The following is a 25,419-nucleotide window of genomic DNA, read 5'->3' on the forward strand; positions in this document are numbered from 1 at the left end:
ACAAAAGAAATAGCAAACTATTTTATTGTAGTTTTCTCTATACACATTTTGTATGAAGACTCAGAACAATGGTATAATGTTAGAAATGTGGTGGGAAACGTACACTGTATTCACAAATTCAATTTTTTGTGTCGAGTTTGACAGAACTGCACAAGCACACACATACACACATGCACGTGCACAGTCACACACACACACACACACACACTGTGCAATTGCCCACACATTCATACACATACATTATTACATCTCTTAATCAAACACTAGTAAACACTATTAAGATGCAAAAGAATGGATGTGACCTGGTTGTGGAGGAAAATATTTTGATGGCAGAACAAATGACCATATTTTTTTCACCCAAGCAGAAACATCCTTTTCTGTATTATAATGACCATAGTTGACATGCACAGTTCATCCTATTCCCCTGCTTTTAAATGGTACATTAAGATGGTGGTTTTCAGGGCTGGTGTCATTTAGACCTCCTTTCCCATCCTACGGTGCAATACACACCCAATGACCCTGGGAGTTTCCAGATTCAGGTACTTAAGTACAAAAGTGACATGAACAGCTCTGCAGAAAGCCCCGGGTGGAGTTATGTCTGAGGACTGACTGGGGATTAGTTTCTCCTTACTCCTGAGTTCCGCTTTAGCAACACTTTGAATTATTGCTGCGTCTATGTTAGGGACTCTATGAAAATTATTTGAGGGGAAGGGAGGTCAGAATTTAGAGGAGCAGTTTTTGCTATTATTTTTCACCACTGATTTCTGTTTATTATAGTTTTATTCTTTAATTTTAGTATTTGGAGTTTGGGAATGGGACAAAAATATTATGATGTGCAAATATATCTACTGTCTGTGCCCAGTACAATCACCCAGTGACAAAAATAACTATCTTATAAAACCACATTTGACTGTTAGCGAGTGAGTGCTAGCAGATCATAGTGATATCATAGTAAGAGCCAGGTGTGCGGCTGGATTTCATCAGGAAAAACTGAGAAAACAGCTCGGTATCCTCTTGCCAATTTCAGCTAAGCCACACCCACTTTTTTGGAGTGATCCAATCACATCTAAAGAAATTGATTTAAATTCCCCTAGCAACAAATCCCTGCCCATATATTTAGTTTTAAGCAGAAATACATCACATTACAAAAGATAAATGCTCTAACTTCTGTTTCACTCTAAATTTGCACAGACTTAATTCTCTTACAGTTCATAATGCTTTTGTTCTTTTAGATAGTGATAGTGAAATGAATTGTACCAACATTTATCAATATATATTTTAAAGTTTTTGTGTTGTAGTTTTAAGGATCCAAAAGAAAAAAGGGACTCTAAGGTCTAAAGAAAATATTAATAAAGCTGATTTTCAACAAGTGAAACTGTAATACTGTTCTGTTTGACTGTGATGGACAGATAAGGAAGAATTAGCCATGAATTAAGCTTATTTGTACATTTGTTATCTTAAGTTAATTTCTAAATTCATCCTAATCGCAGAAAAAGGGAGTCAGTCCTAAGATTCACATTAAATATCAGTGAGGACATGGCAAAACTGAAATCCCATGTCAGTATCCAAGGGCAACATGTCTTTTTGTCAAACACTAGAGGACAGTATTGTTCCACTGAAGTGAGCCCAAGGCAGCCTGACAACCTGCTGCCCATTTCCTCAAGAGAAACTCGTCACTTGCAAGGTTTGCATTGATAACTTCCTCTTAATGGCCAGAATCAGAATACAATAGACAGGAAAAAGACATTTTTTTGTGTCAAAACTCAGAATGAAATAAGTTTTTTGGGGGGTTTGAAAGTTCAGAAAAACCAATTTTATATCCTTTATGTTCAATTAATTAAGTTCTTTAAGCAAAAAATGTAATTCTTACACCAGTAATTAACAGTTTGCGCTTCAGAAGTCCCACTGTCTGACCATATTTACATCTGATTGAACCATCTCAAAAGTGCTGGTCCCCGTTCAATTTGCTTCTACTATCTGTGCCTGCTCTGACGTGGGAAGCTGAGCACTTAGTCCCAGATTTCAAAAATGCCATTTTAAAAGGGGAAAACCTATATATCAACATCAGTCCATTTCATGAAAGCTGCACATCAGCTATAGCTCTCATGAGACAAACCACAGAGTGCAAAAATAATTAAAATCCCATCCACACATGCAAGAAAGTGCATTCAACATGATTTTAAATGTCACACCCCCAGGTCTGAAAAACCTTGCAGTGAACCAGTTTTCCAATCTCATTTGGCCCCTTTTATTATACCAACACACAAAAATATATTCAATTGCACTTCTCTAATTCTTTTATTTCACAGAATGGCATGTAAATATTCTTAATAAGAAGGACATCACAGTCAAAACATTCCTTGTTACTTAGAGACACGAAGAGAGGTGCAGCGGGATGGCGGAGTCTGTTCTTCTGATGATGATGGTGACGTCACAGTTCAAAACTGGAGTGAGCTGCTGAAAATATGATTGATTGGTTGAGGTAACTGGGGTGGGATTCTGTGAGAGAAACAGGTACACATTACAGTTTGTTTTGCCTCCAGACCCTGCTCACAGGGACGTTGTTGAACCTGCCGCTGCGGCTGCTCCTCATGCCCAGGTACTGCCTGAGCAGCTGGTTCACCCGTTTCTGACTGTTCCATTTGCGGGCAGATTTCCGGACACCTATGAACCCACCGTAGCGCTTTTGTAAGGGCCTCACGGGTGAGCCAATGAGCTTCCTGTACCCATGGCGCCCTCTCTGAAAGCCACCAAAGCGTTTGGATAAGGCGATGGCCTCTGAGCTGTCATCCTCAGCCCCCTCTAGCTGGCTGTCACTCTCTACGTTCCTCTCCTCCCTCTGCTTCGTCTCTTCATCCAGCAGACTGAGATCCAAATCCTGCAGGCCCTCCCCTCCTTCCTCAGAGGATTCCAGCAGTGATGAGTCATACTGGACACTGCGCTGCTCGAGTGGTGTCTCATCCTGATCCCCCTCCTGGAAGCGCTCTGCAGGCTGTAGACTGCAGCAGTTCACTGTCAGAGTTCAGGTCAAGAGAGGTCAGCTCCAGCTCCTCTCCTGTTCTCTTGAACAGAGCGCCTCCCTCAGGAAACATAGGATGGTGCGACAGCTTGACCGCACGTTTACACACCTCCCACGTGAGAGAGGAGGAGACATGACCCTCGCACTCCAACAAACACACCTGCAGACGGAGAGGAAAGACAGATGTGTTAATGAAGTGCTCACAAGGATTCATTCAGTGCTATAATTTAAGCACTGAATGAATAGTGCTATAATTTGTGTTCACTTGGGGTGATGTTGACACACTTTCCAGCCATGACATAGGTAGATAGATAGTTTTAAGTGGCAACCAGGTCTAAGGACTGAGAGGTCACTGAAAACTTTATCCATAGATTTACCTGCTCTTTAGTTAGGATGCTGAGCCCCTTGGTGGTTAATTTGAAAGTATTGGGTCCAATATCTCATTATGGTCACACATTGGAAGACACTGACATATCAAATCCCCACAGGTGGCAAAATGAAGGCCAAAAGAAACACATGGTGGCAATGGCAATGACTACTTCAACTGAATGGTGCTTGAAATACCTCATTTGCCAATAACACATCATTTTTCAGTCCTCAAAATGCTTCAGAGACCTGCAGGGGACTGTAATTCTCTGTGGCTTCATCACTGTGAGCAAATCCTTTCGTACAACATAAAGTCATTTGACTCATTACTCATTTAAAAATGTAAAAAAGTTAAGACAACAGTAACAAGAAACAACTGAGTCATACATTATTTATATCTAATAAAATAACTTGTATACATGAGTGCCTGTTTAATATTAATTTTTACTATACTGCACATCGTCAGCATGTCATTTAGGGAATGCAGTCACACTCCTTTTAAAACCAAAAAGTGTCACAACTTTTCTGCACGACCAGACCCAGGCTGAGGAAGCAGTCTCTCAACTTGGATGGCCTGTGTGTCCTGGGAGTTAATGAAACTTGTTCCTGCTGTGTTCAGCGTATATGGAAAGTTATGTGCTAATATGAGATGTCCATCATTTGATAAATGTGACATTCACCTCTGCGAAATGATTGACAGCACAAAATTGGAAGAAATTACAAATTAGTTTGAGGGACAGCAGGTAAATTATGTCCTTTGCTGACAAAATGATAACATTTTTTCTTTCTGACTGGCTCTTCAACTTCAGGTAATGATGTGTTTTGCTCTTAAAATGATACATAGTGCTTTGGAATTGAACTTTTTATATAGAATGAACTTTGTCAGTGTTGAATCACTGACTTCCTGTGCAGTTTTAATGGCCTTCCTGTCTCATTATCATCACACCTGACAGTCTGACTTCGTGCCTGAACACTCATGATGGAACCACAACTTTACCAGTATGAGGGCAACAACATACTCAATTTGAAGTGCATTTCTGATAACTTTCAAGTCTCTTTTTATAGCACTCTCATAGTCTTTGGTGAAGGTTAAGGATTTTAAGTAAGTAAGTGAAAATAATTTTAGCTTTAATATTCAATCTGCTGACTTACTCAAAATAAGACCTAATTTATCATTTAATGGATAAATACATGTAGAAACAGTACATTAGTTTTTACTCCAACAGAGTAACTATATCTGAAAATAGGCTACACCTGACACACTTTTATGCATCTACATCTCTCCTTTCTCCCCTTCCTAAAACTCCAGAGCCCTCTGAGTTAAATTTCAGTTTGAGGTAAGAAGCAAATCCCATTTACTCATCAAATCTCGCTCAAATGAGATAAACTGCATTGTTATCGGAAAACCTGCTCACATGAAAGGAACGAGAGAAGAGGGAGTTCCGCTGCGAATCTATCAACGGAAATTAATTATCCATCGTAAATGAAATGAGCACACCAGGGGATTCTCCACGTCAGATCAATGGAGCAATCTAAAGGAGTTTATGAGTGAGAGGAGATGTGTGTGTGCATGTGTGTGTATGTGCGCGTGTGTGCCCACGCAGTCATGTAATTATATACTTGCAAGGACCAGAATATAAAAACATCCTATAGGGTGAGGTTGCTTGAAAGGCTTTATTTTCAGAGAGGTGATAGGTAAGGGCTGGCCTTTAAATACAATGCTATGGTTCGAATTAGATTTAACTTATTGCTAGGTTAAGTCCTCACTTACAGGCATATATCTAAGGGGATGTACAGAATAGGGCAAGTACAGGCCACCATGTGCATCTAACTCTGTACTGTTAATCATACCTTAAACATGTAATCATAAACTTTCCCTAAGCTTAACCTTAATGTAGCTCACATACACAGATATTGTAGACAGTGGAAATTTTGAAAATGTTGAAAAAAATGTTGTTGAAAGGCAGAATTTCCAACATGGATGTTTTCAGTCTGGCGATAGAGTCGATTATGTGACAAGAGGACCAAAACGAGGTGAGAGTACGCCTGATCAAAGTGACTGACTGCAGGCCACACATGAACAATGAACCAAAACGAAACGCAAAGAAGAAGATGCAGGATCTCAGGAAAAGAACCAGCTGAACTGTCACCTGACATGTTGCCTGACTGTGTCTGAAGGCAAAGGTGTTTCTAGCTGCTCTGAATGTCTACACTCGACAGAGCAGTGAAAAGGTACCATTTTCGCACTAAAATTAGTGTGTATATGCATTTATTTTAATCACAGGTAAACCTGTAGAAAGCTGCATAGAAGCCAGTGACTGTGTTTTACCTCAGCCTCTTCAAATTTATTGGTTGCTTGAACGGAGCTGGATAGAATCTGTGGCTGAAATGGCAAAAAGCTGCCGAAGTTAGCGATAGAGGCAACAAGCCTTCATTGCCTGTATTGTTGATCGAGGGGCCTGTGCCAGAAAAGGAGTAAAATTAGCACCACCTGGGTGTTGTGTTTCCATTGCTAGTGAGCTAGAGCAGATAAACACCCATGACTACCACTGAATCATTTCACCTGCAATGAATGCTGATTGTACCCTTACCATTAAAGACAAAAGCCAGATGTTAATGGGTGTTAGTGAGTTTTTGTTTAAGTGTAAAAGGGGCCATAAGGGGAGAAATGGAGGTTATTCATAGTGTTTCACTCTCTTACACAGAAGAAGAAGCTCAAGAAGCTCAAAACCTGCTTAATCACAGATGTACACAACACAATATGCAGGAACTTCTCAGACTTGTGTAAATAATAGCCACAGCACAGATAATTAGCACAAATGTAAACAAAAGCTGACATTTACCTTTAAGAATAGCATGATGTAATGAATGCAGTGAGAGAATGGTAAATGCTTTATGTGTGTGTGTATCTGTGTTCACGTATGGATGCATACTTAGTGTGTAAGTCCTGCATGAATAAATCAATGGGTCTTGACATTATAACAAACACCGGCGGCTTCACACACACACTCTTTCAGGCTGGAGTGGAAACAATGGAATTGCTCAGTGGATTCCATCTGTGGCTCAATGGGAAGGCGGCTAACACAATGAGGAGCTGATAAAATGTGTCAGTCACCGATGTAAGCCTGGGCTGATGATACTGAGCAGCAGTCAATTACATAGTTCTATTACAACTTCCAAAAAGGTCCCAGCTGTCTTTCTCTGCATCATTATCAGCTAAATTAGCCGTCCTACAGCTATTCATGGCCGCCCACAGACTATTTTTGCCAGCTGATGTGTCTCGGACTGTTTGGAAATGAGATTGTGTGCTGCGCTGTTCTCTGCTGAAGTTTTAGTTTGAATTTGGAGAGCAATCGCATTCTCTCTGTGCAGAGGCATTGTAGCAGCATATCAAAAGCATATCAAAAGCATTTAAATATGACACTTTTTAGCCAACTAACTAGGTTTTAGGTCCACCACTTTGGTCATTGAAAATAACTCAACACATTTGGATGAAGCGTAATGAAAATTTGTACAGACATTCATTATCCCAAGAGGTGTCTCGACGTCCACTAGACATCCACTGGATTTGCATATAATCTAATAGAGATCTTCATGTTCCTGTCAGGATTATCAGTAAAAACTCTGGTGACCCCCTGACTTTTGCTTTAGCGCCACTAACTATAATTTGTCCCTTGGTTTATGACCAAATACCTGTAAAATGTATACAATATTAGCTTGTTGATTAGCTAAACTAAGATGTTGATCATCTCAAACATCACACCTGCTGCATGTTAGCATTATCAATATGAGCAAGTTAGCAGGCTGATGTTAGCATTTAGTTCAAAGAACCATTGGGCAGCCTCACAGAACTGCTATCATGACTGTAGACCTTTGCTATGATATATATATAGAAGTCTGTTTTAATATGCAGTGCTACCACCAGGGGGCATCAGAGCTAGAATCTTTCATATACATAGTGGCTTTAATCACTGTAAAAATCTTTATGTGGCTTTATTTGAAATGTCTCATTTATTTATATTCCAGTGGAAGGAGCCTTGCATCTTGTTTTATCTCTTTTGTCTTTTTATTTTATTATTTCATCTTATTTTTCTTTCCTTCTTTAAACCTCAAAATAAAGTATATACTTGAGAGGCACATGGATTAGGCTTACTTGATGCATCCTAGACCACCATGATGATCCAAAATTGAAATCAAGCAAACAAATTATTAGTAAAATGCTTTAAAAAAAAAAACAAAAAAAACAATACAATGCATTATGTAGATGCTCTTATCAAGATTTGACAATCACATACACAATTCTATAAGGTTGCTGAAGGTTTGTTGCAGCTGTGCCAACAATGATACACACACCACAGCCCTGACAAAGCATTTAGCAGATGCTCTTATCAACAGTGACACACAAACATACTGACCATGGTGTTGAAAGCTTGCTGCAGCTGTTGCTGCTGCTGGAGGAGCAGTCCGCAGGCCACACATTCCCCCTGGCAGTCACTGCGTCCAGGGGCGAAGAGACACGCCAGCAGCACCACCAGGCACCACAGAGGGATCTTCATCGCTCAGCACACCCAGACAGGCAGGGACAAACAGGAGCCCAGCAGGTAGAAAACGGGAGTCACAGGGTTAAACAGCAGGAGAATCTGGGAAATAAAGCCTATGGGATCTGGGTCCAGTCTACAGGGAGAAAACAGATAGAGTGACAGGAATATTGCATCAGTTCCAATTTATAAGGATCATTAGCTGGATTTAGGCGGTCAGTCAAAGCGTTGGTGGTGGGAGAGTGTTCAGCCAACACCAGGAGATGGACAATGTAGGTGGGATGGAGAGAGAGCACAACCTGAGGCAATAAATGAGAAAATGGGTATTTTCCAGTGGGCAGGAAGCTGCCGCTGTAGGCTGCAGAGTCAGATCACTGATGAAATCATACAGCATGGGTTAGAGATTTGGAAGAACTGATCTGTGGTTGTAGAGATTAGTTTAAAACCACAATATGGGTCATAGCCTGTGGCTGCAAGAATCCACAAGCAGCAATTTTAGATAGGAGAAAAAGTAAGAGATGTAAGAAGGGAGAAGGACAGATATATTGGGCATTAGTGTCAATACTGGACCAAAAACATGCTAACTCCAACTAGAAAAGAGACTTGAGGTGACTAAATGTATGGATTTTAACACCTGACATTGTAAAAATATGTCAAAGGAGAAGTGTGTGTAAGCTAAAGGAAGATAAGTGAACGAATGATCCAGAGGATCCCGGTGCCTCTGGCTCCAGCTGTAAATTTGTGAATCAGGTGCACAGTGTTTGTTGTTTGACCTCCACTCCCTGACCCCCATCTATCCTGTCACCCACCACTGTATCATCCAATAACACCAAGATAACAAAGAAAGAACAGCCACTCAGGACATCATAGATTGCTTCTGCTCATAAGCTGCTGCTACACCAGAAACATTTGCTGTGGTTTCTGCAGGTTTATGAACCAAAACCAAGGCCAAGATGAAGGCCCATATGTGTTTGCTTTATGTTGTGCTCACCACATTATTAGAGTTTAGGAAGTTGTTTCTTTTTATTTTCTATCAATTACTGATTTCATCCTTGAGTAACTTAAATTGAATTTAAATTGAATTTGGTAGAAAATTTAATCTGCTAATTTCTAACTCTGTCTGCTGTCCGCTGCCGGGCAGGTAGAGTAAACACATGCTGTGTCTGAAAGTGATGCTGGTAAGAGTGGACAGAGTGAACCAAAACCTTAAAGTTCCAGGTCGTAAATCCAAAACACCTATCAGAAAGATGCTAAAATGCTCTGTGTTTCTGAAGAGAACTGCAGATTCAGGTGCTATATATACTGCTAATATACTGATATGATAAAATATTGATTGTAGTGCAGCTTCAAAGAATGCCATAAGTGAAATTTTCCATAATATACCCAGGACTCTTCCCAGATAACATTACAGATTAAACACAGGTTATACCCACATAGCCATCCCCATTCATGTTTTAAAAATTAACCAATAAATTTACCTGGTCTTTGGACATTCTTTATTCCTCTTCTTGTTATACATGATTTACTTTCAGGAGCTGATGCAGCAAACTTCCCCTTTGGTAACATCTATCATATCATTTCTTAGAAATGAACTGATATTTAACTGTAAAGACATAGAACAGTCCTTGAAAATGTGCAAATTGTTGCTAATTAAAGGAAAAACAACCGTGTTCAGCAGGTACACTTCCAAATAATTAACTCCAACTAATTATTAGTGTCCCTAGAGACTTTTAGACAGCACACAGCAGGTCAGCTGAGCAAGACACTGTGAAATGTATCTACAGTTCAACATATGTAAGATAATGTTTCCAATAATAAATAAATAATGACTGATATTTACTTGGATTTAAATGGAACATTAATTTTCAACTAGTAACATAATCAGAGCCATGCTTCTATTGTCCCTATAATTAGTACCAAATTACATAGGTCTTTACAAGAAAATTGTTAAGAAATTATTATCAAATTATGACACCCATAAAGGAAATCACTGCCTCTTTCTACATACACTGTATATGTAGCCTGAAGATGTCATGTCTTCTACAGATGTCGAGATGATTAACATCAAAATGATATTAATATAAATAAGTAATCAAATTATATCATACACTATCAATAGTAGTAATAGTGGGTGATGTTCAAAATGATATGATGAATACCAACTCTAACAGACAACAACAGTACATCATTAGTATCATAAATAGATGCCATAATGCTAAAATCAAGTGTGGATTAGCTTTGAAATGCTCCATTTGTATAATAACAACAAACTGAAGAATGAGAACAGTTAGGACAGAGGATGGTTTGATTATGTATGTATGATTATTATGTAACATTAAAGATGAAAAATGCTTTCAGTGTCTTGTTGACTCATACAAGATCCCATCGGGTCAAAATGGAATTCATACTCAATGTTTTCACAGGTTTGATGAAGAAAGAGATGAGTAGTAGAGTCACAGCTAGTGACAATACAATAATCCACTGTAAGGACATCGTATTGATGAGAGTGAATGAAAATCTTTGAAAATACACAGCCTGGGTGTATTGATGGGTGCACTGAAATAAAAACTAATAAATGTGTAAAAACCGGCACACCGTGACCATTCCTGCTTCACCACATTACCACTCATAGTCAATAGCAGAACAGCGTGACTCTGGCCCATTTGGAAATATATAAATGGCTTTATGGGAAATCATTAGAGGAACCTGTTTGTTTGCCTTGCTGAGATGTTTTGTGCAATGATCATTTGCTATCCTGCTGACTAAGCCCATTTGATATTGTTATGTTCTCCCTTAAGTGGCCCTTACTAAGTAAGTTGAACAAATGAGTAAACCAGCAGAGAGTAAGTGATGGCGTAGGCCCTGAATACACTGTGGCTTTCACACGTTAATAATGTTCTACCAGAGTGTATTAATATGAACAAGCATTTGGAGCCACTCTGAGCTTTTTGTCAACACAGTTATTAATGAACAAAGTTGTGCGATGTCATGTTTTCAGAGCTTTATAATTGCACAACAGATACACAGGTACATTTGTTCACTTTGACACATTCAGATGTTCATATTAGAATATTGTTTAGGCCTTTGGCTAAACAAAGCCAGAAATATATCCACATAAAGCTTTGGAAAGCCTGTACTTTTATTTTCAAGTTATTTATGAGTTTTTTCATTCCATTGAGTTCAGTATTTTTTTTCTATTATGATTCACAAAGAAAACACAAACCAGAAATGTATTAGATAAACTTTTCAAATGAGTTGCATCTGAATGCAAATCTCTGTTTTTTAAAGCCATGGGTTGATTCAATCCATCCAGGAAATTTTGAATTTTTACCAAATTTCCATGAGTTAAGTTGCATTTATTCATTGACTTTAATTAGCCTGCTGATTTGTTGAACAAAGGTATATCTACCTGCATCTGACTTTTGATGAAGTGGATAAAGAGAGATTTATCTCTCTCCAAATGCTCAGGGATGAGTCACCAAGCCATCGCCTGCTGACATCGTTCCTCCGAATGGAAGCCATTATTGTTTAGTGAGAAACAATTGACAAGGATATTAAGAGTTAATGGGCTACACTGGCATCAATCCACATATGTTTATAGCAGGTATAATAGTGAGCTGGTTGAAATGATCTGTATTGGTCAACTCATTGACACAGGATGGGTTGAAGTGACTCCACTTGCTCGATGTTTATTTATCACATAATCGTTCACATCTGTTTGTACAGCTCCTGTCTCGACACGGTATGGCACACTTAACCCTTCACTGCCCATTCATTTATCCCATTAGCAGGTGATTTCCCTGCACTGACTTTGTTACACATTTTATGTCGAGTATGTGCATTATATATGGTACAATATATATGTTTTTTTATTGCCAGTAAATATAGTGTGGTAGTAGCAGTGAGGTCAATATCTGCCATCAGGACTATGGTATTATGCAGTGCACTGAAGAGAAGTGGAAACCAGAAGATGTTGTTTTTACCTGTAATGATCTTCAATATTATATCTAAATATATAATAGGCTTTGGTCCTTGGAAACCACAAATAAAGAGCACTCAGTCCCTGAGTGGGTCACCTGGTACTGACACGGAGACTGATATATGAATGTTTGGTTGCTATATTTTCAGCCATGCTAGCATTGAGGCTGTAGATGACAGTGTCAGTCCGTCTGTCAGTCCACTACTTTGGTAGTAATGTCCTTGTCCAATGTCCTTGGCGATCCCCTGACTATTGCCAGCACAAGGTTTAAGTTATTGTCTGTCCCAGTGGCTACTGTGGACTCATCACCATCCATGTCCCATACTAACACGCTGCACTAAGAAGGAAAACAAAATTAAGGTACATGCTAAACATTAGGAAATAGTTTACATGACATCACATTTAGCAGCCACACTGTTAAGACCAAATAGAATACTTTGATGTATGTCATCAATTCTATACAATCCATATGGAGCTCTTCAGAGCAGAAGAAAAAAGTAGCTTTAAATTATTAAAATCATCAGGGTTTTGGCACCTAAAGCCAGAACAAAGGTCTCACAAAGGTAAGAAACCCTGAACTATAACCTTAAAATGTTAAAACATTGTTAATAAGTTAGTGTAAAATGGTAATTTGTAATAGAAAGTCTTCATTTAACAGAAATACTTGTACAGCGATCTGACAAGAAAAAGGCAAACAGAATTAGAGACTAGCAAATGGTTATGGATCACTCAAAAAACATAAGTAATTTACACAAAAAAGTAATTTTACAGTCAGGATTAGATAAAGAAAGTAATCAGTAGTCTGTAATATCAGTAAAAATGTACCTCCCTGTCTTGGTTATCACACTTATCTTGGCATGCAGGGATTACTATGTGACCTGTCACCATACCCAGGAGCTCCTGATAACCACGGGCCAGAAAGAGTCACAACTTTTCCATATCTCAATAACTTCAAATTGAATCTGTGTGACACTTTGAGCCATGAACCTACATACTCCTCTCTCTGCTCTATTTCAGTAATGATCTAGTTCTTGGTCTTGATATTGCCACAGGTCCATTTTAGCCACCCTTGCCTATGAATTTGCATACTTTTTCAGCCATCTCTAACATTTCATATCATTTGCATAATCTAACTGACAGAGCAGGCAGTTGACTGGGTGCATGGGGCTGATGTATGATGTACTGTACACGGATAAAATGGTGATGGCTGGGGTGGTACGCCCGTTCACACCAGGCTTTCCTATAGGCCACCGAGGCAGCATAATTTGTCCAGGAGTCTGGGAACTCATTCCAGGAAGAGTTCTATTTGAAAGTAGATCTTCTTCATTTGTAAATATAAACAACCTTGCCCTTCTAAATGAGCGCTGGCATAAAAGCAAAAAGAAAATGGACTATAGCAAAGGGCCTGATGTCCTTCTTCTTTTAGATGAGTCTTTCCATCTTGCACAAATGAATGCTTTTACCCACTTCTTTCCAAAGGAAATATACTGTTTTGTGCTTCCATTAGAGTTAACTAAGACCCTGGAAATGTTTTCAAGAGAAATTTCTTTTTTCCCTTTGAATCAAATAGGAAGCAATCAGAGCGCTGATAAAAGGACCACTGGTCTCATGCATTTGGTTTTGTTTTCTGAGTGCATTTCTTGTCAGAGCCTACAATATATAAGAGCAGGAAAATCTGGAGTAATGTTCCACCTGTTTACTGTCCTTTAAGGGACCGTATAAAAATTATTAGGGGGGGTGGGAGCGTCTAAAAGGGGGGAGTTATCAGTTTTTTCTCTCTTTTATATATATATATATATATATATATATATAAGTGAGGGTCTTTTTTATTAAAATTAAATACACAGTTTGTCCCAACCCTGCCCAACCCCAAGACTTTTTGTATTGTCCCAAAAAAATACCTTTTTGTTTTCCTAACGAAAGGGAACAAATAAATGGTTGAGAGCGAGATTTGTTACAAAGTGAATCATATTAATAAAGCTAATGGTGGGCTAAATTAGCATTAGCAGCTTTAATGAAGGGTGGACAGGGGGCCAAGGTGTCATGAATGTGAGCGAGGGAGAAGAAAAGCTCCGTGCCCACCTCTGACAAAGCTCTGACTCACTCTATCTCATCCATTAGTCATCTGCATGAAGCTGAAAAGCACAAAGGAGTCTGCTAATGCATAGATAACCCTAAAGGTCTCTCGCTGTCTATTTTTCTCTGTTTCTTTCTTGCTCCCTCTTTGGCATCCAGTTTCCCGTTCTTGTTGCTCCGTTCTTGCCTCAACACTCCCTTTTTCTTCTTTCACTCATCTCCCAATGATTCTCCTTGTCCTTTTCTACATCTGTGAATTATGGCTGAGATCTATAATCTCTAATGACACATTGCAGAAGTATCCAGTCTCTTCCAGCAGTGAGTAGATCTTAACTCCCTTTTATTAAGGCCAAGATGGAGCCAGAAGCCACCAAAGATGGATGACATGGAAATGTAGTCACTTCATATGAGGTAACATGATTAAAATTCCAATTTTACCTATTAAATCTCATGGACCATTAAAGGTATTTGATTAATTCTTTGTAACCTGAGGAGGTTCATGAGTGTTTTATCACCTCACACTCTGTAATTGCTTGTTCAGTCTTGTTCTGTAGGAAGGTTGATCTGTGACAATCGGTCAATAAAGTGCGGTTTAGTGTGTGAATGGAGAGTAGAGAAAGAGAAAGACATGCCTCATAATATCCTTTCAAAATTCATAGTTTTTCTAATCTGGTTCTGATACATTTCTCTGGATGACTGGCAACTGAATGAGATCCGTAAATATCTGTCCCTGCAAAAGGTTGGTTCATCCAGGTAAGAAAAAAGGCACATTTTCTTCCTTGTGTCTTTGGGTATCTTGCAATGCACATGGTTTTGATTTTATTTGCTCCAATCTATAAGATGTGATGCTCAGAGCACAGAGATAAAGATTAGAAGAGATTCAACAGCAACATTCTGGATCATCCACAGAAGATACTACAGTTTTCAAGGACTATTTCTTTTGGTGGAAACGCTCCTGTGTTTTTCTTTTCACAGTAACTTTGATACTGTTTCTGGTAACACACTGTTAAAAGTCACTAATTTGCAATGTTAACTACACTGAAATGTTGATATTGAACATGCTGTATCTACTGAATGCTCATTGATATGTTTCCTTAGTTTTTCTATATCAACTTTTACAATATAGTATTTGCTTATTTCAACTAAATCATGATTAAACTTTTTATTGTTCTGTTTGAGTGCTCACACAGTCCCAGTAAAACTATTCTGTTGAATATTCAGCATAATGGGGACTTTATGTTACATTTCTTATTGTAATTTTTCAATGCTGTGGGTGTCACAAATAAAATCTCATTCTCCATGACTGTATGCAGACAGAAATCTGTCAAAAAGAAGCAAAACCAAAATTATCACCATGGACAAATACCACTAAAGGTGAATGGGAAAATAGATTATAGATAGACTATTTATTACTGTGAAAAAATACAAGGCTCAAGATGGCTCTTTCATCAGAAATCAATATGATTCTTAATAGAACTCCATCCACTGTGGTGTGTAGCAACATGTGGTTGAAAGCTGAAAGTTAAGGAAAAAGCTAATTATTTTTTTTCCTTCAAACTACAATCCTAGCTTCTAATGATATTACTGAAACAAAGTGATCAGAGGGAGGGTTAGGGATTAGGGGTTAGTGTGAAATGACATGCAAAAAAAAAAATGTGCAGTTATATCAGTCAAAATGACTCAAGGAAACTGGCATGACAGCCATGTTGGTGCCTTTTCTATATCATCATCTGCCATAGTTAACATTATGATCATTTACTAGCAACACTGGATTTGAGCTCAGCTGTACCACATTTTCCATCTTTCTAAAAACAGTTACAGACTCGCCACCTGTCTCTACCTCTCAGCCAGTGAATACTGGGATTGGCTATGACTCTTTGCATCCCTCAACAGAATGGGTGGTTTAGAAAATTGTAGGATGGACAGACAGATGGACAGTTATTCTACGAAGAAATAAGACTCTTAACTACTTTTGTCACTGCAGTTATTAATAGAATCAACCTTGCAAAGGGTTGTTAACCTTAAATGAGTTATGCTGGAGTGCTGATGCTTATGTGTCTTAAACCATGTAGTCAGGCTCCCTGTGCTCATCATATGGTGACTCACCAGACCAGCCTCTTGACATGAGAAGCTGTATGATGAAAATTCCATCTCTGCTGGAATTGTTTTTGGTTATTCTGCTTCCAAAGCTGTAATGAGCATAAGTTCTGGTTTCATGCCATAATGCAAATAATGTTCTTCTCCAACTAGTTTGTGCTATTACTTTGAGATGTGTTTAACTACTGTGTTTTTTCATAATCAGTTGATCTTTTTCTTATTTTTTCAATTATTGTGTCAATCACTCAATCTTCCAGAGCCCAATGAAATGTCTTTATAACTTTAACATACACAATTTACAGAAACAGAGAGAGAGTGAAAACAGAGAAAAACAGATACAATATTTGGTACAATATTTCAGCTTGAAAAAAATATTTAAACAATTAATCATTTCTCAAAATTGATGTTCCCCTCCACCTATTTGTCATTTGGTCCAATTCCAAACTCACAAAGAAGCCCAAAGAAAACCACAAGAATTGTGCACTACGACTGAAATCAACACCAAATATGACCACTGTTGTCCTGTCAAAACACAGATAACAAGTCACTCTCAGTTTGTCGAGGATTTACACACACACACACACACACACACACACACACACACACACACAGAGCCGCAGGATCAACTCCCACACAGCAGTGTAAATCCAGCCTGTGCAGCCACAGATAAACGGTGTGTGACTCAACTGAAAGTTTAGACAACCAGGAGCAGGAGAAGGTGCAACTTGCAGTTGTGCCCTCCTTCACAGAGAAGGATCCTGGAATGACTAATCTGAGAGAATGCGCTTAATCCGATTTAGACGTGTCTGCCACAGCTGCGCCAGATTTTGTGATTGTGCCTCTTACCTGCCCCGCTGCTGCATTCAAGCCTAGTTATTGTCACGCAGGAGCAGAATTGATAGATTATGAGGATCATAAATGGAAGGAGGTCAAGAGTAAAGGGCACTGAGGCCATGATGATGCTGTTTGTGCAGTTAAAGTCAGGCATATAAAGAAGAGTGTGATAAAATGAGATCACATATAATACAGATTCTTTTTATCATCTGAACTCTTTTTGACTTAATCTCTGCATCTCCATATCTATTTAAAGAATCTCAATTGCTGCTGCTGGTTAACCATGTGCCTTTATCTTTGATTGCTTTTATTCTTTAGGAAATCTTATCTTATGTCGACTGCAGAGCGCACAAATTCAGTGGAAATAAGATAAACTATAGAACTGTTTTCTTCTCCTATCCTGCATAGACTACGACATTCACACATACATATTAAGCATAGATATTAAATGGAGATATGATACTCTTTATATTCATAGTCAATTTCTTTCTAGGCATCATCTTATCAGATCAATTGAGCATATCATTTCCATTGTTTCCATCAATTGTGCGCACGGGGTTTCTCTTAATTGGGAACATATTTGCACCTAAGGGCAGAGACGCTCAACTGGGTGACATCTCCTCTGCAATCATTCCCAGCATCAGATACGTCCTTCATTGGAAAACACACCAACAATCATCTCATTTAGCTCAGATGAAGCTGCGTTAATAGCCCCGAATAATATTCTCACAGTGCACTTCATATGGCACTGATGGCACGCTAAGAGAGAACAGAGCAGCGCAGATGCATCGGCTCGGGGTTTGGCTGAAAAACTGTCACACACAGGCTGAAGCTGATGCAGGATTAGATGTGTGGGAGATGGGCGCTTCAGGAGAAAAAGGGTGGACACTGAGATTGGTTTGGTCCCCAAAGTTACAGAAGAAACTGAGGTACTTTTCATTCTTTGACACTTCTACATGACCAGAAGTTGAAGAGACTGCACTGACAAACAGGAAAATGTTTCATGCTTGTGACAATTTGGAAACAAAGATTTTGCTACAATACAAAACAAACATTATGATGGACTCAGTCCTGCAGTGTTACCACCACTATCCTCAGACTGTATAGCTGAAATTCTGCAGTGTTAGGCAGCTGACATGGTGTCATCATTGATCTGGTTGCTGTTAAGCTGCGTTGACACCTGCACAAATCCATTGGACATGGAGCCAGGGGAAAGTAATCTAGCTCGGCCAGACAAGCGCCCTAGTTCTATAAAGGTGAGGACAGTGAGGCCGGAGAAAGCGGTGAAGTGATGGAGTGCTAAATATTTGTGCGTGGAGTGGTGGGGCAACAGATAAGGGAATATATGGTAACTTCTTATTCCTCACTAAATCATGAATCATTCCCTGATCACGAGAATGATACAGTCTAAATTAATATTGACAGAGAAGCCAAAAATCCTGTAAACAGTGTAATCACTTCAATCTTAGAGTAGGCAGCAGGAATCCTAAAAGCTTTTGTAGCTGATTAGAGACAGACTGCATGTGATGTTCTGGCAAGGAAACCTGTTTTTCTTACAAGACCAAATAAAATAGATTCCAAATGAAATTGTGACATTCTTTGCCAATAATGTGAGGTATGATTAGATTAAACCAATTTTAGATTTGGAAGAAATATAGAATTGGATTTACAAAAATAAGATTATTTTTTATGGACTCATGCCTGATCTATTTTTAATTCTTAAAACAACTAGATGTTAAAGGGACAAGTATATTGATTTTGGGGGGTATTTTCAATATAAATAAAGTCTTTCCTTTCACATGTATGTTTTGCATTTAATACAAAATGAATACAAATAGTTGCCTCTAAATATTAAGTTACATAAATATATACCTTCAAAATACGGTAGCTGACTCCATCCTGTAAACATAATTCATTCTTCACAAAACAGTTCTCCAGTATGGAGTCATTTATCTGTGAATGGCACATTAACCACCCATTTTCTCCCGTGTCTGCGCGGTTATCGTCTTTTCTGATAATGGGAAAAGATTATGCACATTCATTACCATTATCATTAAATCATCATCATGCGCTTAGCATAATAACGCCGTTCATCCAGTTCACTTCTCAAGTCTTTTTTCTTACTTGTTTGGGGTTGACACCAGAGCTGCTTTAAGAAGAATAAAATAGCTTTTGTCAGTGTTACTTTGAAGCTTTCTTGTGACTTATTTAATCTGACATATGATACTCCATGATCAATCAAAAGAGCAAACCATAAATAAGCTGCTTTTGGAGTGGCACTCACTGACGTCTTAAATATTATGGAAAACTAAAGCCTGGAAGGGATTTCCTGAATATCTATATCTACCTATCTATCTACATATAGGCTAAATATACATACACATACATATATCTATATATATGTGTGTGTGTGTGTGAGTACTTGTATAACATCGTCTAAACTCCATCATTTAAAAAAAAATACTTGTGTATATTTTTTTATCTATTCTACTTGTGTCAGATTAAAGTCATAGACATCTTAGCCCAATACAAAGTGCAGCTGAGTGACTAACTGCTCTCTCAGCACGGTCTGGGACTTTCTCTCTTGTTAATTAAGTAGTAATCAAGTGTGATGTGGGTAATGCTGACGGTGACTGTGGTACCTTTAGTGCCGCAGGGAGACAAACAGAGTAATGGAAAAAAAAGAGTACTCCAAGTAAGTAAAGGGTTATTTACAGATTCACCTCTGAAGTCAAAATCACAGTCAGAAACAGATAAAGCTGAGACAACAGACTAAATGAAAAAAAAGGGAATTTAAGGGGAAGACTCCTAACTGTGGTTGGCTTTAAACAACAGTATTCCCTCAGGATCTATTAGCCACTGGTTTGTGCATTCAAAAGACAACAAGTCCTTTCCTCATTAACTATTTTCACATCCCTGAACAAGTGCCTTTTCTCCTCTTATTCATTCAGCATCACAATCTCTCCACACAGGTAGACTCACACTGACATGAAAAAAGTCCCATTTGAGCACTTCCTTACCTGTGTCGGTTGACGTAAAGATATTCTCTCAGAGTCCTGCTCCTGTAGAGAGTTTGGTGGTTCAGCTCGTATCCTTAGGCTAAGGGTTTCAACAACTGAACACATGCCTCCTCTGAGGCTTCTTATAATGGCACACCCCTTCCCTCCTGGCTCAACCCTCCAGTTCTCTACCCCCCTCCCTTCCTCTGTATATCACCATTCACATCACCATAGAGGAGAGTGAGTGAGAGAGAGAGAGAGAGAGAGAGAGAGAGAGAGAGAAGAGAGAGGGGTGGATTCCCCCATTCTGTTACGCACAAACCCCGGACAGACACACAAACCATTGCCGCGCAATGACGTAGGCGGCATTGCCTACGCCACTGGTTTCGTCTTCACTGAGCCAACTAATGGGGCTCTAAATATACGCATCATCCACCATGAGATTGATCCAGAAGCCCTGTCGTCTGAGGTGTCCATAAAACCCACAACCTCAATGCCAACGTGCTGCCAAGGTCAGGGAAACAATGGCACTTTGAATCAGATGTTTCCTCCAGAAATACAAGTTGAGAACGAGAGAGAAAAGCAATGCAATGGAGATGACTGTGGGTCGGTGAGGTTGTTTGTGCTGGAAAAGGCTAAAACAAGAGGGCTTTTTTGTTGGTGGCAATGGCACACCTGAATAGGGGACTGCATTCTCTTTGTAACTGAAAGAATGAATGTAGGACAGGACAGTGTGGGTCTGCAAACAGGTTAGTATGACTCATACAGGAGATTTGGGGATGGAAAACAAGTCCTGCCCTATGGTCCTGAGGGGTTTCTCTGTAGGCCACAGTCTATAAAACATGTTGAGTGTTAAGTTAAGGTGATGATGATTATATCAACCACAGGAACAATGGAGCAAAAAGTGAAGACAGAAACAAAAGGGGGATGAAAATGAGGCTGATGAGAGGCGGAAGAAGTGAGATGAAGATCACAATAACAAGACTAAGCAGGCGCTCAGACCAAAAACAGCCTGTGTTATTTTAAGGCACTGCATTAATGGGAGTGTTTTGTTTTTTTAGGATACTGGCGAGATAATGAAATATGATCCAGGAAGTCCAGTTGGAGTAACAGATTAATGTGTTCAAAGGCTTATCAGATACCAAAACACTGTATAATGGTTTGTGACACAGACAGGATTCTACAGCTCTGGAAGGTTATCATGGCAGCAACTACTTTACCTTATGACACAATAACTACATGGTATGGTAAAAAAGTAATCCACCAGGGGGGTGCTCTTGCATGTATGTGAACGGCATTCATTTTGTAGGTATTAAGTCATAAATGAAACTAATTAAAAGTCTGACCTGATGATGGCATTGGATGAAACATTAAGAGTCCATCAAAGTTATTACAGCCTTTCCTGAGAGGGACATGACACCAAATTTCATGGCAGTCCATCCAACAGTTCTTGAGACATTTGACGCAGAACCATAAATGTCAACCTCATGGCGGTGCTACAGAAAATGTCACCGTATCACCAACTTCACCAGGATTCATCATTTGGGAACCATTAATGTGTGTATCGAAATTTGAGCCAATCCATTTTGTAGATGTAGTATTTTGAATAAGTGACTGTAGCAGCCAGTCTGCCCTTAGACAGGACAGGATAAAGAAGTAGCACTGCCCAAAGGGCGTATTTTAACCTCATCATTGTAAACGCAACAATGGCTATAGCTCTTGGTAAGGAAACAGCTGTTAATGCTAATGCTGGCTATGTAGTGATGTCAAAAACTTACATATAGCACCTTTAAGGCTCAGTAGTAATTGGTTGATAGTATATGTGATGGAAATAACAATGATTATGTCTCTGATAATAAGAATAGCTACAGTAAAAAATACTTTTTTGGTCTTAAAATTACACTTCAGGTTCAACTCCCTTCTCATCAAGAGCCGATGTTAGCTTTAGCTCCCTGTGAATGTGTGAATGCTGGCCCTGTACCTGTGTGAGGTCTGATAGTGACGGATGAATTGGGTACATAGACAGGGCCCTCGGTGCGGCTGAGATAAGGAGCCCTGAAGAACAAGCAGCCATTGCAAGGCCTGTCTGTCATTGATATCGCTGTTACCCACTGGCTGTCCAGTGTACATAAATGCTTCCTCTGGTGGCTAAGAGACAGTGATTGCCTTGATGGACAGAGAAAGCTATGCTTAACTTGGCACTACATCACATATATTCAGTCTTTCAATTACATTCAAAAGTCCACTTTTGGTGTTGATGTTGTGTTTTTCTTGCCAATGCATGGAGTCAAAAAATCCAGTGAAATCCAGTCAATCTGAAAAAATATAAGTTGTTTTCCAATTTCTGATTTTTTTTTGGAGATGTGAGGATTTCATGTGACTTTAGCCATGATATAGTATGTTTGCTTTCTCACGTACATCCTGATGCTTTGTCACAAGTTGGTCTTTTGCTCCTGTTGTTGAACGTGTTGCCATTTTACATCATCTCTAAAATGAACTCAAAGGGTTACTATTATTTCCAAGAATAATCTTCAAAAAATACATATAGTATTTCTGTAAAGCCCAACCAGTTCCAAATGTTTCTGACTGAAGCTTTCATCGTTCAGTAATTTTCCACACAGATTAGAGACGCAAATAAACCCTCCATAGAAATGTGTAATTGGTTTCCCAACATAACAGCATTGAAGCTATACAGAGTATCACAGTGAACTGGTTAAGATGACTAATTCATTCTGAGTGATATAATGAAAATGTATTGATTATATCAATGGAACAGAGTAAACAATCATTCATATGAGCACCTCTATCGACAAACCCTTTAACTTAAATTGAAGACTGTTGAATACAATGCTTTCATAAGAAGGAAATAAATTCTTTTACCAGATATTGCAAGATTTTTATATGCACCATTTGAGAACTGTGTGAGAATTATAGCTGACATAAAAGCAAAACTTATTATCTAGTCAGCTTAAATGTATTATCTGTCCCAAGACAGTTGCCTATCATGAACCCAATTTACCAATAAAGAGACATAAGCAAATGACAATATGTCCCTAAATTTGCATATACTGTACATTCCACTTTTTTGGTTCACTGCCTGTGACACCAAGCTAAACTTTTATTTCCTGCACTAACTAGATTTCAAAGTGTTTTTAGTGATGTAAAAATGCTGACTGAGGGCTCATGGGCCCCCTGCCAAAGGAGTTCATACAGCTCACGACTGCAACCAAACCTGACCGGTGTTTGGCTCGTGTCTGCTGTTCATTTTCACGTTGAGCTCCTCGTCTCCTCTCCATCTCATCCAGCTGAGGTGTTTTACCGTCCTCCTCCACAATGAAACCCAATGATGTGAAACCAAGGGGGAGGGAAAGGGGGGTATCTCTACTGTGGTTTATAGCAGCCCAGGACTTTCATCTGTCAAGACACAATTGATTGTTATTAACTGCGGGGCTGAAAATGAATTTTTGCCTCGAAAAGAATTACATTTCCATCCCAAAGGCTGCCTTAATTTTGTATGGAAGAAGAATTACACCTCTGCTCAGAAAATCTGCAGCGTCAACCACCAAAAAAAAATTCTATTTCAGTGCATAAGCATTCAGCGGGATTTATTTTCATTCAACATATTTCATATTTTTGTATATATCGATCTCATTGCGTAACTTCCTCATAGTATTTTCTTTTTAGTGCCAGCTGCAGTCACTGGGAGGGCATCTGAAACCAGAGTGGGGCTTTATGTCTTATATAAAAACTGTAGAGAATGGGCAGTATGCAATCATCCCCGGTGCCCACCAGGACTTTAACGTAAGGACACTGGGTGTACGCAATAAAGACATTAGGACTGCGGCAGACAATGTGGCAGACTTTCCAATGAAAAGCTGGCTTACTGAGGAGGAAAATGATCATTTGTAAAAGAGTGACTGCTGTGAAATTGAGTGCGGGTTGCTGAGAAGATGTTTACTGATGTTTACTCTTTGTGTGTGGGGAGCCTGGGATAGACCTCAGGATTAAATGCAAGGGTTTTGACCTCAATCAAGGAAATAATTACTGTTGCCCCCCTTGTTGTTGGACTCCATAATTAGCAAGCACTCCCCCCCCTCAGAAACACAATTAGTCTGAAAACAGAGGTGATTACAACTATAACTCTTATTGGAGTCGTTAAGATCTTTTGGCATGCCAGGAAAGCTTTACTGAATTTGTCGGGGAGTCCTTTGTGGCTCCTTTTTTTGTGGTTCCTTCAAAATAATTCCTAATAAATTCTCCAGCCAAAATGTCTTCAGTATTATGTCAAATGTCAGCATTCAGATATCTGTCAAAGCAAGTGAGGGGTGAGATAATAGAATAGAGGGCATTTGCTCCAAGATAAAACAAGTCAAGTGTGACTGACTCCATATTCCTCAAGTCATGAGGAGTATGCATGATTGGCATCACTGATAAAATGCTATGGATCACATAAGCACACACACACACACACACACACACACACACACTTCAAAGCTGCTCAGTGTGCTTCAGTGCAATGAATCACCATGTTTCTTATTATATTCTCTCAAAAGAACAAACACATGCGCGTGCGCGCGCACACACACACACACACACACACACACAAATGCTGTCATTACCACTGTTACCGCTCCTCCACCAAAAAACAGTCGATATGATACTGATGCAGCACCCACTCATTGTGTGTGAGTATAGGTGTGTGTGTGTTTTGTTCAGAGGGTCTTTTGTGATTAAATGGGACTGCAGCAATGAGGAAAGTCTGGTGTTTTTGCACTTTCAGAGCTTTTTTTGGTCAAATTAAAAGGCTTGATTACAAAAGAGTTCCAGCTTATAATAGACCAGTGATTCAGATTCATCACTTTAGAAGAGCATTTTCAGTGTCCCTATCGTGTTTTTTTTTTTTTTTTTTTTCATTATGCTTGTCAATACTGAAAACTGAAGACCCACAGAAGCATTTATTTTAGTATGATGTGTCCTGAGCTGTGAATCTACCAAAACAGGCAAAAATACTTCCGACCAGGTTCACCTCTCCTATCTAACTGTTTTAATCATAAACTGTTTTTTTTAAATATATAATTATATACAGACTATGGTTTTAAAATGTAGACAAATGGCCAAATGTGTCTGATATTGTGGCAAAGTTATGTGGTACATATATTAAATCTAAGTAGTATGATAAACTTCATTAACTTATATTATATTTGTAATTACATTGGAAATAAAATTAGATGTTTCCATTGAGGTTTAACATCTAACATAACTGGGAGTACTGGCGTTAAGATTAGTATTACCTGGTTGTGTTGTCCCTTAAATGCGTCATGGAGTACTGTCATTCTCTATTAAGTCAGTCTCTTTTCCTACCTATATAAATAATTATCCCAGACGATAGTATGTAGCAAATTCCTCATAAACATTCGCGACCTGTTCTTTAACAATTCGAATCATATTACACGTTACTGCTCTGCAACCGACCTATCACGAAGCGAACGTAATTCAATTTAAAGCCAATCA

General features: G+C 38.9%; 1 protein-coding gene across 1 annotated transcript; it reads right to left on the bottom strand.

The window, feature by feature from the left end:
• Positions 1-19: 19 nt before the first annotated feature.
• On the bottom strand, positions 20-25,341 carry pnocb (prepronociceptin b). The gene is given in 5 exon segments (XM_051071992.1): positions 20-2,980; positions 2,982-3,179; positions 7,801-8,059; positions 23,146-23,322; positions 25,200-25,341. Coding segments are annotated over 3 exon segments (798 nt in total). The 5' UTR covers positions 7,942-8,059; positions 23,146-23,322; positions 25,200-25,341; the 3' UTR covers positions 20-2,521.
• Between the last annotated feature and the right edge of the window lie 78 nt (positions 25,342-25,419).

Source organism: Lates calcarifer, linkage group LG7_1 (genome assembly GCF_001640805.2).
Source record: "Lates calcarifer isolate ASB-BC8 linkage group LG7_1, TLL_Latcal_v3, whole genome shotgun sequence".
NCBI classification, from domain to species: Eukaryota; Metazoa; Chordata; class Actinopteri; family Centropomidae; genus Lates; species Lates calcarifer.